Source organism: Coturnix japonica, chromosome 3 (genome assembly GCF_054131305.1).
Source record: "Coturnix japonica strain WE chromosome 3, WE-NBRP24, whole genome shotgun sequence".
Lineage (NCBI taxonomy): Eukaryota > Metazoa > Chordata > Aves > Galliformes > Phasianidae > Coturnix > Coturnix japonica.
The window spans coordinates 86,643,319-86,659,225 of record NC_140665.1 but is presented as its reverse complement, the minus strand read 5'-3'; the positions used below and the strand labels follow the sequence as shown (position 1 = coordinate 86,659,225).

General features: G+C 40.0%; 1 protein-coding gene across 7 annotated transcripts in view; it reads right to left on the bottom strand.

The window, feature by feature from the left end:
- Window positions 1-2,065: 2,065 nt before the first annotated feature.
- Window positions 2,066-15,907, bottom strand: part of ERICH1 (glutamate rich 1) — an 85,114-nt gene continuing 71,272 nt past the window's right edge. For 6 of the 7 annotated variants that reach the window (XR_014944228.1, XR_001554412.2, XM_015859339.3 and 3 more), the window contains 2 exons: window positions 5,094-5,174; window positions 2,066-3,284 (listed from right to left, as the gene is read on the bottom strand). Coding sequence is in view for 4 of the 7 variants with exons in the window: in XM_015859339.3 (XP_015714825.2) it covers window positions 3,121-3,284; window positions 5,094-5,174 (245 nt within the window). In the remaining 3 variants the exon portion in view is untranslated. The remainder of the gene's footprint in view (window positions 3,285-5,093; window positions 5,175-15,907) is intronic. The other variant, XR_014944229.1, reaches the window with a different exon arrangement.

Genomic DNA, 15,907 nt, shown 5'->3' with positions numbered 1-15,907 from the left:
GAAAGTTTTTCATAAAACATACAATTTCAAGAGACTTTAATGGACTTTATTAGCACAAAAGGTCAAGCTTGAATCATCTGCATCAGCAATGCCATTTCTCTCATAAACCCTTCCAGTCTACGCTACGTCTACTTGAAAAGAATACCAGAGATGTTTGATTTTCTGATACTTTCATTTCACCTGACTTCGGGAGGTGGACACACAAACCCAGCAGTTACAAAATCCCCTAGGACTCCTTCTCAAGGAACAAAGTAATTAGCTCAATGTATCAAGACATAATTCAAAGTAGAGGGGCTACTGCTGAGAGAAATGGATTAGTTTAGTTAAAACTTTTGGCATCAGGAGATATTAACAGATATCTGTCCAATTTTTGAGGTAAAACTAGTAAAGTACCTTTTATGAAATTACTTATAAAGTGTATTTATGAAGAAGGTCTAATATTTATTTGCTTAAACAGTACTTCTGTTAAAATATTTTTACAAGCTAGCAAAAGTAAAAACTATTTCCTGGAGCATAATCTCACAAACATAACAACTTATGTGCCAAAGGAAATCCACTGCTGGTGTTTCTTAAAAGCTTCACAAAACTGAGTAAGCAGCATCATCCTCCCCAAGCTCACCAGGCTCCCAACCTTCATCAGCCTTCAGTCGCTGAGGACTTGCCAATGGTTTTTGAAGTAAAATGCATATAAACAAAAGTACAAATATGTTTAAAATGTAAATGCTTTTTGGGGTAGATAAAGGAAGAGATTAAATACCACAGTTTGGCAAAGGATAGAAGGATGCCCCTTGAACGCCCCATTGACTTCAATATAATGTAAACATATGTGTGAAGTTTGGTATGCTCAGATCTGGAAGGACTAAGTTTGCTGCCAGGTTTGGGAGCTGCAATATGGAGCAGTGTCCTGCCCAGCTTTTAGGAGCTGTGCCTCATATGAGAATCCATAGGCTGTAATCGGGTGCCTGTAAGAGTGGCAGACTAAGGTATGGTCCAAGAACAGAATGTGGTATACTGGGAAAGGAGGAGTTCTTAGTGAATATGCAAATAGAAGGAAAACAGCTTTAGTTTGTCAAAGTTCTGAGTTTAGACCCCTTCCTGTAGATGCACAGCTCTGATATTCATATTTTGAGCCTCCTGTAGGACCAGGAATCCACAGGACCGTGCCAGTTCTGCAAAGAAAAACATCTCAAGAAGAAAGTATCACTGGATGGAGTCTGAGTTTTTCACCTAAAGATAATTTTTAGTCCAGATCTAAATCACCATCATCAAGCATAAACACATTCATTTTATAACTAATTCCTGTAACAACTTCCTGCGTGTTCCTGAGGCTTCTGAATCCCACACCTCTTCTGACTTCTCCATGGTCCAATTCACCTATTGCCAGGGATATTCTTCTGTCTGTCATTTTCATCGGTCTCAAAATCTCCCAAACTATTCAAAGCAGTTCTCATGGTAAAAGAAATACGTGGTCCTCATCAGTTCCATTTTCATGACACAGTAAAATGAGAATGTGTCTCTGGTCAAGTTATCAACTCTTTTATTTTGGTCTAGTATAACCAGAATATATATTTAAAGATTGCATCATGTTATTTTATACTTAACTTTTACCTAACAGAACAGTTCATAGTGCTCAGAGATATGATTTAGCAGAGGGTTGTTAGGGTACTATGGTTAGGCTGCAGTTGGACTTGATCTTTGAGGTCTTTTCCAACCTGAGTTATTCTATGATTCTATATTAGCATAGTAAAGGAACTGATTAAATATAAATAGAAGGCTATAGAAGATGGAGACATTTTGTGTCCCAGTAAATTGTAGAAAATTATCCATTTTCTAATCTTCTTCACTGTAACCACAGTGGCAGGAGAAAGACAGACAGATATCTCTTGGAGGCGGTGACAATAGGAAGCAGGAGCCAGAACAATTATGAAGAGGACAGGTAAGAACTTCAACCTGATTCCATTTGTGGTTTAATGTTGCACTGAACAATCTGAAGACTTCAGAACATTCAGCTGTGAAGGATGCCCCTTAGTGGCTGAATATAAATACTGTTGACAGAAGAAACAAATTTAATCACTGAAAAAATACATTTGCATTTATTAAGTGAGAACAAAGGATTTCAAACAGTAACATATGCATGGAAGAGTCTACAAAGCCATATTTACATGGAGCATTGGAAACAGTTGGAAAAATGCTAACTGACAGTAACAGAACATTCCTGAATAAGCTATTATATTGAGTAATAAGAACAAGAAAACGGGAAAAGGAAGGAAGGTTAATCTCTATTTTAAACAGCATGTATATTTTGAGATGAGGGGTTTCTGCAGAGGAATACAATCAGATGTTGAACTCCACAACAAAACTCAACCCAAACTTTTTACTGATCCTTTCTAGAGTAGAGGGTTTCTGTACAGGACTACAAAGTCATCCGGACTGCTGTCATGGTTCCTTTCCAGCAGTGTACTGATGGCAGAGCCTTCAGCTGTCTCTGCTGTCGCACAAAGAAATCAGCATGTGCTACAACACACACAGATTTCTATACAAAAGGCTTTTAAAAAGTTGAAGATCCAATACTAATGACTACAGTACATTAATCCTGTAACTTACATCGATGTGTATTTCTAGTTCGATATAAAAGTACAAACAGCCTGTGAAAGATTCCCTTCATCTGGTCTGACTCTTATCATGAGGAATGTATTGTTTCCGACTTTCCATTTCAAAACCAGTCTTTGTACTGCAAAAGCCGTATCAAGCAGATACTATATAAGCACGGCACCCTCATCCACCTGTTTACATCTACTCCGATTTAAACATATTATATACATTTGGATGTCTCTTTATGTACACGCTGGATAAGAAACAAAACCACAGAGCCACGGAACTGCAAAGATTTCGGAGGGACCTCATGAGACCACCGAGATGCACTGTATTTACAAGTGCTTGGAAATCTGATTCCCATTAATCACGATCCTTTCTTCTTCCCTGAAGAAGTCTTCAGCCTTTCATCTTTTTAACTCTGCGTGTAGAAGCTGAGGCTGTAACGTGTCTCATTACCTCCACGCCAGCAATGGAGACAGAAAAGCTACTCGTCAGCATTACTGACACAAGCATTTACTTCTCAGGTCACATCCCAGCACAGCTTAAAGGGTCACGGAAAGTCTCTTCTGTTGAGCCAGCTGGTGTGTGCTGTAGCTGGAGAGACTGATCCCAAACACGCCCAGGAGCAAGGCTGCCCGTTGCAGCATTACGTCCGATGAGTTGATGACTATTTTTCCTGCAGCTTGAGTCTATAGGGAAAACAGGGCAAGTTATTGTGCTGATTCTACTGATTTCAACAGAAAGGTTCCTACTTCAATCATGTTCCCTAGAATGTTAGATATAAATACAGGAAAGTAAAGCTAAGGGATCAGTAACATCTTTCATTAGCTCCATAGGTAGCACTGGACCAAACAGACAAGCTTTAACACAAACTCCTCATCTATAAAGCACCAGGAAATGCCAATCAAAGTAAAGACAAAAAAAGTTCACTATTTACCAATTCTCGGAATAACAATAAGAAATTAACTGCCCAATGGAAGTATAGGATACACCAACCAAGAAGATGAAATATAATTGCATGGATTCTCTATAAAACAAAACAATTTCTTACACATATTGACACTGTGAATTAAAACATTCTGCGCATCTTTCTAGTTGTGGCATTTCTTACACAAAGCCTTCATTCTTTAAGCTTCCCTTTGCACTCAGCAGATGGAAACCACTGATGACACCACTGAAATGATTCACATTTCAAGGAACCTAAGATTCACTTCCAGATTCTGTGATGTTTTCTGTGTGAGATTAAATAACCAGAGTTCAGTGCTCAACTGTGCTTAACAGTGTGGCTACTTTAGCAAGGGCATAAGTACAAACAAAAGGAATTCCAGATAACACCGCTGTGTAAGTTGGTATCAAAAGATACATAGAGAGGAGTGAAAGCTGATTGCTAGGACTGAAACACCGTATCTTCAGCTCAGCTATATCATCTCCCAACCACTACAGACACGATTTTGAATACAGATTACAATGCTCAACAGCTGTGAGACTACCCCACAAAAGAATACAAACACCGTAAATGTAACAATGTGGCATACAATAAGGAAGACACCGTACTTTATAATATCTTTTCTATGAGTATTTTAATTATTTAGTTGATTTCAAGTGTTTTCTGTCTTATTTTTTCTTCCTTTAGTAATGAATACTCATGTCCCTCAGCATTTCAGAGGTCACAGAATCACCAATATTGGAAAGATCTCCAAGATTATCCAGCACAACCGTTCACATACCATCGATATTTCCCCACTAAGCCATGTCCCTTAGTACAACATCTAAACATTGCTTGAACATTTCCAGGTATGGAGAGCCCACCACCGCCCTGGGCAGATCAATACTGTTGGAGGTTTCTTTATCATCCTTATGTCCTTATACATAAGGAAGGAATTTTTCACTCTGAGTAGTGAAACAGTGGCACAGGCTGCTCAGAGAAGCCGTGTATACTCTATTATTGGAGGTGTTCAGGGCTAGGTTGGATGGGGTTTTGGGCAATCTGATCTAATGGAAGGTGTCACTGCCCATGGTAGGGAGGGACTGGAACTAAATGGTCTTAAAAATCCATTCCAAGCCAAACCATTTTATGATTCTGTGACCATAATCATAGGAGTTTGTTGAACTGATTTACTGAGAACTTACTACAAGTTCTTCAGAACCCCACCATTCTCACTCCTAATAACGTTTCCCTGCTGCCCCAAACACACTATCAAAAATGACAGAGAAGTAGTTTTAGTTTAAACACTGCAGAAACACAAACTCCTTCCAAGTACCCTGCACTTGGTATTCCAGCATGATACCAATTATCAAGAATTACCATAATTCATTTACTTTCCAGCAGAGGCTTAATTAAGACCTCTTTGAGTTTTTATGAATGTTAACCCAATAGAAGCCAGGGTTCCCTCGGGCTGGTCAGGCAATAATTTGAAACAAAATCCACCTGAGCAAGAAACATACTGGTGTTTCAAAAATCTAATTAACAGTAGAAAAAAAGGTTGGAATTTTCATACCTGCAGCAACCTTATATACCCAGGTGTCATTCTCCGCAGAGGGATAACCATTATTTCTAAGTCTTTGTTGAATTTCAGTCCCTGTAATTTTAGAACACAGAAAGCATTACTAAGTCACAAGGATTTTTTACATTGACCTCCAAATGAAACAGAAGATTAAATGGAATATGCTTTACTTAGAGTACTCCAAGAAGCAACATATGCAAACATCTTCCCCTTACCTGGAGCTCTTTTCCCTGTAAGTTCCTTAAATGCCAACATCAAACTCGTATATAAAGCCCAGCTGAGTTGCATAACCTGTCACATGTGATCCGTCTGCAAAGCTTAGGTGCTGGCAGAGGCTGCAAGTGTCTTGCCTGAGGCTAGGTATATCTGCAATATTAGAAAGCTCTCTGGGAATGTCTGAAGCTCATTAAGGAAGCAAAGCAACGGCTGACCTCTTTAAGAACAAAAAGGCCTAAGCCTGTTTTATAGATAGCACTGGACTTAAAAAAAGAGGTCGTTACAGCATTTTGTATCACAGACTGACAATGCAAATAGGATTGGATTGCTTTTATGTGACTTAAGAGTATACGTTTATAGCTATAGGACAACCTGTGTAGGAAGCTTAATTCAGCCACGACCCAAGTTAAAAGGATGTGTTAATAATATAACAGGGCTATTTGGAGGTACATTTAAAAATAAGCTCCTTCTTTTCTGGGCAGTGATCTCCTTTACCTGGTATTATGTATGTATTTGCCTCCCTTTTCAACTGCTGAAGCTTTACCTCTAGAAAATATCTAATCTAATATTTATTTTTACTATAAGTACTAATTTCCCTTAACTGTGATTCCTTTGCAGTGAGCCTGGACTTGGTTCAGCTCCTTGGGTGGTAAAATCTGATCTACAAAATCAATTTCTCTTTAGTTAAGAAGCTTCCATGGATAGACTGTAATGAGAAAACTCTTCTTACTCGCCATCAATATATGCAACCTTGAGTAAGGATAGAAAGGCACAATTCAGCTCCAGTTACAGTCACACTTCTAAATATGCGGGGTAAATCTTCAGCAGATGTCAACCAGCACAGAACCAGTGTGCTCTGTGAGTCCACATCAGCACTCATCAGAAGTGCTTGGCAGAACAGCACTGATTTACACCCCTCCAGGCTCTTTACTTGGCATTCCAAAGCTCTAGGAGTAATGTTCCTGCTGTAAACCAGCAGAAAATAGAAGGTTTCCACTTGAAGAAATATTCTACATTAGGCATTCCGCAATGATACCAGTTATCAAGAATTATCCTAACTCATTTACTTTTCAGCAGGTGCTTAATTAACATTACAGAAAGGAATGATGCTACTTTATTCTGATGCTCTGGCTTGTGGGTAGATTTCACCTTTTTCTTGCCACTCCACATTTATACCATATGAACTCTGTTAGCATCAGTGAAGTTATATCTTATCTCTGAAAAGCTAAGGTAAGCTGCTCTAGTTCTATGGCATAAATCTAAAAATTAAGCAGGAGGCTGGGAAATTGCTAATCTGGGCCTTTTAATATATGCACTTGAACAGTGCCCCCGTGCTAAATGTTAACTGTTGCATATCTCAGCTATAGGAAATACTGCATTAATGAAAAATGATCAGCATAAAATGGGAGCTCACTGAAGTTCATGGAAAGACTTCTTCCTGATTTGGGTTCACACTATCATAACAGGAGACACCACTGAAACACACTGCATTGGTGATTGTAAGTCATTGCGTCTGCATAAACAAGTTCGAGATTAAAATCTACACTGGAAAAAGGCAAAGCCTTTTCTTCTTGTTTCTATTTCTTGCAGTATGCCAAATGTTATCCTTTCTGTACAAAAAAAGCACCCAGGACTGCTGCCCAGAGCAGGTTCCTAAAGCCTCAGGGTCTACATTTGCATGGAAATGCGAAGAACGCAGATTTTTTCCTTTAAATTTCCCATCTTGCTCATATTAAAGCAGTATCACAGTTTCGGTAGAGTTCAAAATGCATTACTAATCATGCTTGTGCCTGTGTGTGTGATTTGTTTTCAGTTCAGAGAATGGCAGTGGAGAGGAGGGCTTCCTGGGGCGCCATGTTCAGACAGGGAGAACCTCCCATCCAGCATCTCTCTGCTAAAAACAAAAGAGAAGCAGGATGCCTTGAATGCCACAGGTCTTTTAAAAGTTATTTCTTGGCTGTGCTCAATGTAATTAAACAGAAGAATGTTTTCTGTAATTGAAGGTGTTACCAAAATCTGTATGACTTTCCCAAGGTCTCTAAAAGAACCACATGCCTGGCTTCTCTGTTGTTTCAGTTCTTTGAACAAACAGAAGTCTGCTTCAGTTCCTTTGGAAGTTCACATCCCAGAAAGGAACCACGATTGCCACATCAGCCAGAAGTTCTGCAGAGCTGCACATCCCCTCCACAGTCATTTCTGGGTTGGGCTGGGGGAACAAGAGAACCACATGCAGCTCTCCTGTTACAAGAGAGATTTGTTTTCTTGGCAAATACATGAGGCTCCTGCTAGCAGAGCAGACTGTTCACCTCACTCATCTACTGGCACCTTTGCTGCTTGACAGACAGTTTTCTAATAGGCAACAAGCAGGCACAAATGCAAATTAAATGCTGACATCCTTCCTTCCCTCTCCATCCCAGAGTTAAAGGTGAAGAATTCTTTGATCCAACCCACCTGTATCTACAATCTTGCGTTCTATTTCCATTAAGAGGAGAAATCAATAATGAAATTAAATGTTTCTTGCTGTAAACCCACACCTTCAAGATGAGCATGTGCTGCTTGCCCAAATGCAATAGGAATCAACCAAGGCGAACAACTTATTTGAACATACTTGAAGACTGGAAGGAACCTCAAAGGCCAAGTAGTTCCAACCCCCCTAGTGTGGGTAGAGATGACACAGGTTTAACTGGGACCTGCTGAAGCTCCTACTGGTGGTTTTTGCTCATGCTGCTGCTGCTGAGTGCTGTGTGCTGTTGAGTCTGGTGCTGCATCCTCACCTGTCACTACACCCTCTGAAGACAAACTATTAGGGCTCCAGACAATTGCAACAAAAGGGGGTGAAGACATGTGATGGCAGCAGTCACCCCCCACAAGAACCCATCATTGCCATTCTGAAAGTAACTACTTTTCAAAATTCATCATCCTTACATAGGCCTGGATGGAGGAATATGGCTAGAATTCTGAACTCACAGATGGCTTCTACTTCACTTCTATGTATAGGATGGGAGTAAATACAAAATACTGTCTCTGTGTACAAATGAATTACATGAAGAAAACAACTCAATAAAGTTGCCCCTATATGCAACCATATGACTATGTGGGGGCCTTTTTTTTTTTTTTTATTTTTATTTAACCAGGTATTAGATCTGAGAGTACTTCCTCACAAATCATTCTACATGTTGTTTAAAAATTAAGGCTAAGCTCAAAGCAATTTTACCTTAAACAAATGTAACTAAAAGCACCATCTCTTCAATGGCAAAGGGATTAGGCCCCACTAGCTCATTGAAGAAGGTCATGGTCCTGCCCCAAAGTGCTTATAATCCATTTAGAAACAGGTGGGTGCCAACAGATGGAGGAGCACTGTGAAACAAAGAGAATACAGTGCTTGGCATGCGAGGCAATGTTCTCAGCTCACTCACAGTCAGACTGTTTCCAAATTTTTGTGGGTGTTGCAGCAAAGCACGGTGGTAAGGAGGGATCTGAAGGTGGTTAATGAATTTTAAGATGATGAGACAGGAAAGGAACAGGAACAACGTTAGTCATAGTGTTGCATTACACAGTACTATCTTTGTGGAGCACAAAATGAGGGAGCTGCAATGGAATACGTTGCTGGTGGAAGTAGGAAATGCTGTCAATAAGAGTGGAATACTATGTGGATGAACTGAGGCTTATATCAGCAACTGTAAACAGTTCGGTCCTCAAAGTCATCTAAGGTTATGGATAGACAGTAGCAAGAGACTGCTGCTGAGGCTTATGGAGTTACCAATGAAACAGCATAAACTACTCATTTATTTCATGCTGTGAATTGACTAGTTCACTTCCCACAGCTCCAGTGCCAAGTGGTTACTTCTGTATTTGCAGCCTGCCTACCCACACTGCTTTGATGACATCAAAGGACAGAATAATAGAAACAGACAGAAATTTACCAGCAAAAATCCCCTACATAATAGCAGAAAATCACACTAATTTCTGCTATGGAGAAAGGAGAACTTCTGCTGCGAAAGAAAATTGTACGTTAGAAATTACTGCAGACTGTACCTGATAGAAATTGCATTAAAAAAAACCCAGAAAACAAACAACAAACAACAAAAAAAGGTGAAGAATTGTCTCAAAGGACTTCTAAGAGACCTTACGAGGATGCCATTGTTGAAACATGGCTGTCACTGGCAGTAGCACAGACATAGCACAAACACATAAACCCTCTGGCATGTGTTTCTGCGCTGGATTCTCTAACTCTGACTCTGATAACTCAGACCTGTATAGCATAGATGGAGGGTGGCATATTACCTGAAGAAATTATACAAGATTACCTTGTTCAGCCTTGCAAAAGGAAGACTGGGAGGCATCCGATGACTTCCTATAAACACAAAGGGAACAAGCACCAGAGATAGTGGAATGATGCTTAGGCCAAAGGGTAATACAGCACTAACATACAAATACAGCCATGAGGAGATTCAGTACAGAAAGAAGGCAGATAAAATAGTTTTAACACGTAATTTGGCTTTTCTTCTGTACCCCAAGAGCCTATGGTATAACTTGGAAAGCTCATGTACTGTAACAAAGCAGGCGCATAAATCTGTAGCAGATACCTGATTCATTATTAGCTGCGTTAAATCACAGACACTGGGGACCATATGACAAAAGCAGATTCTTTGGAACACTGTTACTCCTACTGAAGCGCCTAGCAGTAAAAAGCCAACAGTTTTATGGCAGTGTAAAAGCATTCAGAAAAATTACTCTTAGATTCATAATAATACAAGACGTAGTAACAAAATGACTCATCCTCATTCTTCTTTATATCACACTGAACTTCTACAGCACAGCATTCAATTGAGATAGTCCAGGAAGGGTTACATGCACACTGTAGTTAGCTGCCTTAATACAAAGTTTTCCTTAGGGCACAAGAACTCTCCAACCCCAGGTGTAGGAAGTAAGGAAAGGAAGGCAAGAGACAAGCATGGCTGAATGGGGATCTGCTGGTCAAACTGGAGAGTAAGAAGAAAATGCACAGGCGGTGTAAGCTGGGACAGGTAAGCTGGGAGGAGTATAGGGATGCTGCTAGGCTGTGTAAAGGTGGAGTCAGGAAGGTCAAGGCCCAGCTGGAACTGAACATGGCCAGTTCTGTATAATGTTTGAGTGAATAAACTTATTGCCTGTTTTTCTGTAGCTAACATGTACAGTAGTACAGAAATATTTACTCATTTTACAACTGAAGATCAAAAGAACTTAGCCAAAATGAAGGAAAAAAAAACAACCAGAAAACCCAAAACCAATAAAATAAACAAAAGGCAGAGAGAAGACTTGGAATCTTGCAGCTCTGAAGTCCTTAACGTAAATTAGCACATATCAAAAAGGTGTTGCAGTGCTCACAGCACTGGTAACTCTGATGTTTGTCTCTACTGTAACCATTCATACAACTCTGCAGAAACTGGGGGTTGGACTGCAACAGAAAACTGAACTAGCAGATAGAGACACAATGATGAAAGAGGGTAGAAGCTTGTCCACATCTGCTGTACAAGTGATATTGCAGCACAAGCACTTCCCTGTTGTGTTTTCTGCTTTAAAACCACTCCTTAAAACCCATGGTGGAATAATGGCTATCTTTTTAAACAAGAGCTTTATGGCTTGCTGCTTTTAAATTACCAGAGATGCTGGGCTGTTCTCACTGGACTGGGAACTACATGGGTGTTAAGATTTATCTACATCCATTATTTTGGGAAGGTTCTTATCTGGAATAAGTCAACAAACTTCCAAGGGAAGTCCCAGAGGTCCCAGATAACCCTGGAATGAGAACTGTAATGCACTGTCTTGCAGCAGTCCTACTACTTAGAGCATGTGCAAATACTTCAGCAAGGCAGTGTAATGGAAGCACATACAACGCAATGCTGACAGTTTGTGAACAAGGTGGGTACATTCATATGCTGTAATGCCATTCTTCAACTTCTGTCTCACTGCTGATCTGGCCAGAGAAACTTAAGGCAGACCTATGGATCTATCTGGAAGAGCTCACAAGACATTTCATTACTCAAGAACACAGCTAGGAACAAGGCACTAGGCTCTTTCCTGTGAAGTGCCTGAAACATCCACTTAGAAAAGATGGTGCAAAGAGGGGGGAATAAGGCATGGCCCCTAACTCTGTTCTCCTTCCCAAAGTTCACTAGACTCCATCTACCTCAAGCCACCCACCACATATTGGCTCATGTACCAGGCTAAACAGGTGCTCCTGGCTAGTCAATGCTCAGTGGGTGTTTGTCACTGTGAGAACAATATGAGAAAATTTATTACAATCTGTGATGAGAACTCTTCATGTTGCTTTGTTCTCTCTGCAGCTGATGCAATAGAAAGCTTGACTGACAGATTCCACGGTCTCACAGACCTCCCTCGCTCCATCTGCAGAGGGTCTCAGATTATGAGTGGCTCCATCACATAGTTTTCCAGATCTCTTATGCAGCTTGATAAACAGCAAACAGCTATACTGACCTGCTGGGTTATTACTTATCCAACGCGTGTGTACACAAAGCCTAGAGCCACTGAAATTCGAACCACTTGTAAGAAACTGGACAGATCATTCCTACCAGTTCTATATTGCTGCTGAGACCTTTTCTCATCAGTAAATCTGCACATATGAGCAGATGCATGTGCAGCTACTGAGCAGGGCTCTTTTTCCTCCTCCTCTGCATCCCACACTGACATCCTATTACACATATGTCGAGTTTTAAAGTGAATCACATAAATGATAAATCTTAAGAAATAGCCTTCTGGCATGTAATTCCAGAAGTGCAGGTATCTGGGTGTGTTAGCTGAGGTTTAGAAGGCCATGAGATCATCTGTGATGCCTGCAAATGGAGGCTTGTGAAGAACTATCATATTTTACATATGAGAAAGACCCCTTATAGACACTAAGTCCTGTACTTAGTCCATACTCTGCCATCTGTAACTTGCTTTTCTGTAGCTAGGAACAGTATCTACAGTAAGGATGTTTGGGGTACTAGGACTCTTAAGTGGAAAAGGATTTCGTTTCAAGATAATATGGATGCATTCAAATCATGACCATAATTTTAGTTCTGCTTCTAAAGCACTGATTTACAACAGAAGTACACAACTCCAGCCAACCATTACACTGGTACATCTCTGTTCTTTTCAAACACTATTTTCAGATACCCTAAACGTGTGGGGTTATTGCATTCCATATGGTTTTATAAATTGAGTCATAAATCTGAAAAAGACTGTGTTTTTTTTCATTTTTCTTTGGTTTTCTTCAAACTCAAACTCCAAAGCACCTGACCTACCTGCTAGAACCTGAAGAATATCCTTCTGAAAGGCACGTTCTATCACAGTAACACTGAATCTTGAGCTATTCTAAAATGCAGAAGTTTACAGAAATTTACCATTACTACATAAAGAAATGCATGAGAACATCAGTAAGTTCTAAATCATACATGCCCATTCCACTAGTTTTATGATTTTCTTGCCCTCTTTTTCAAATGTTTTAAGAAAAATTAAAAAATTTTAAAAAGACATTTTGTTACTTAGATAAACTACACTATATTTCATATGCAGCTCAAGACAATTCCTTACTCAGTGTGACCTAGGCAAGCAAAAAGGTTGGACACACACAGACCCATGTATCTAAACTATTTGTCTAGCATTTTCCTTAGTGGCCTGATAGGAACGTCCTTTACATTTGGTAATAATGGATATCCAGATCTGTATCACTCATATAGTTTCTAATTTGGAAAATGTAAATACTTTGATTCATTCTGGTAGATATAAAAGCCTGGATGCTGTATATTTCCATGCTGCATATTTCCAATGCAACAGAATAATGAATTAGTCTACATAAAATATAAAAAGGCTGTAAATTGTCCTGTAAAACTTAAAACTGCATTATAGTAAGATAAAAATTACTGTAGCGTTCCAGGAGTGACAGAAAATGCTTCAAAGTTGTAATTACATGGATTTAGTGGAAACTTTCTGAGTTGAATTTATGTTCTCACACACTTCCACTTGTTTTGTTTCCTTGTAATTGTCCTCACATTGCCAATTACATACAGTTTCCATCCATGACTATCTGTATTCCTATTTAAATGCACTAATCCCTTAATAGGACTTCTATTATTTCTGGAATGGCATTGTGCCTGCACAATCGTGACTACTTAGCATGATCAGCAATCTATTTGCAGGTATAATCCTGAGTAAAGGTACATTCCTTGTGGTATGAACTCTCTAGATGAACACTGGAAGATTCTTTCATCAGCATCAGTAGAGTGTAAAACAATCTGTGCAGGAGGTAAAGCATGAAAAATTCATTAATCAAAGGAGTAGCATTTCTATAATGTTTATTTTTTTCACTATGCAGACTTTATTCCGATTAAGTGTTGTGGCTGTCTGTCTGTAAGGCCAAACAGAAATGATTAAAAGAGAATCTAAATTACCTAGAGGTGGAAAGCAAAACAAGAGGGGAACAGCAGTGAACGCCTGCATTTAAACACGACGCAATGGACTTAGGACTGACTGCTCTCTTCAGAGACTGTATCTCCCATGACACGATGCTAAGGATCTCTAGGACCAGAAAGCATTCACCTAACAGCTCTAAACTAACTGAAGGATGAAATAACACAACTGTGAAACCTCTGGGAATTGCGTCAGTATCAGAGGCCTTCATGGTGCTAACATGGATCATTTTAACAAAGGGATCCAGAGGTGGTCTGAGGAACTATGGGCACAGCATGCCAACGGGTCCAGGGAAGGGTCTTTCCCTTTTGTGGTCCTATCTGGAACTAGGAATTGGACATGATGACCTTTGTGGGTCCCTTCCAACTTGTGATTCCATGGTTCTGAGACCAGTACACCTGATGTCTTTGTTCAGCAAATCAGCAGTAACCAATGCAAGGAAAAGAATGAGCAGACACATGCAAAAATATACTGAGCAACAGTCCATAAAACTTCTGCAAAGGGAAGATATATTTCACAAGCCTTTATAATAAGGGGTTAAGCTGTGCACTAAGCTGGATTTTTTTTAAATTGAAACAAAGAAACAAACAAAAAAAACAAGTTGTAAAAGGAGGTCACGTGGGCTAAGAGGATCCTCATTTGTATGAATAAGCAATTAAAAGACACAAAAGCAAAAGCAGGAATGCAAGAGTCCCACCAGAAGGAAATCACCAATGCAATCCTATGGGACTTTGTGCCAAGATCTGTGCAGCTCAGCAAAGTCCCAAATGACCCGAAAAAAGGTGATGAATAATGGGAGAACCAAGACTGCTGATTCCACTATGTATATTACAGTGACTACAACTGAAAGCTGACTGTGCAGAGCTGCAGAAGCACAGCTTGACCATGAACAACTTGTGACAAAATGGTAGACAAAATTCTATGTAAGGCATAACAAAGCTGTGCACGCAGTTACATAGGCTAATTAAGAACATTAGGAAATGAAATAGCGTTTCTATGAAAATGTCAGCTCAGTAAGAGGTCAAGAAAGCAACCAAATCATTTGAATAGGACTGCAGAACAAATATGGAACCTGTTCGAACATAAATGGTGAATCTGTGTTTTTAATAACATGCACCAACCAGTACATCAAGCTGTTCAGGACTCTACCCAACACCTCCAGGGCTGGGGCATCCACAGCTTCCCTGGGCAACGTAAGCCAATGCCACACCATCCTCTAAGAGTTGCTCTGAGATATCCCCTCTTCTAGTTTAAAAACATTCCTCCTTGTCCTGTCACTATCAGACTGTAAAAAGTCAGCCTCTCTCCTGCTTGTAAGCTCTGCTCAGGTACTGGAAAGCTGCAATAAGATCTCCCAAGAGTCTTCCCTTCTCCAAGCTAAACAAGAGCAGTTCCCTCAACTTTTCATCAGAGAAGTGCTCCAACCCTCTGATCATCTTTGTGGTCCTCCAAGAGCTCTTCATATTTCTTGTATGACATGCTTGTATTCTTCCCAAGCCACTCATTCCTGCTTCCACTGCCCGTACTTTTCCTTCTTTTCCCTCAATTGCTCAGCCATGCCAGTTTCCTGCCTCTTCTCCTTGATTTCTTATGCTGGGGGATGGAGAGCTCTTGTGCTCTCAGAAAGGTATCCTTAAAGATCTGCCAGCTCTGTTCCATTCTGACATCCCCAAGGACAACCTCCCTGGGGATCTCATGCAATAATTCCTTATACAGCTGGAATTTCACTCTCCTGAACTTCTGAGTCCTGATTCTGCTTTTTGCCAGGCTCATATTCTTCAAGACCATGAACTCAATCAGAATATGGCCACTGCAACCTTGGCTTCCTCCAGCCTTAACCTCTTTAACAATCTCCTCCACGCTCATGAGCACTGGGTCCAGTAAGACTTCACCTCTGCTTGGTCTGACCAATACCAGGACCAGGAAGTTGAATCCTCAACTTTTATACAAAAGTCCTTTGATAGAAGAAACTACTTTTTACACTGGCCTATAAGAAGTGTTCTATTTATACTGCTTTGTAGAATCCTTCTGTGCTTGGTTTCCTACAGTTTGAAGAATGGATCTTGGATCTTAGTGTCCTGTGTTTTTGTGAGCATTAAAAGCTCAGTGGAAGCTTACTTACTCACAGTGTAGTATTGGGG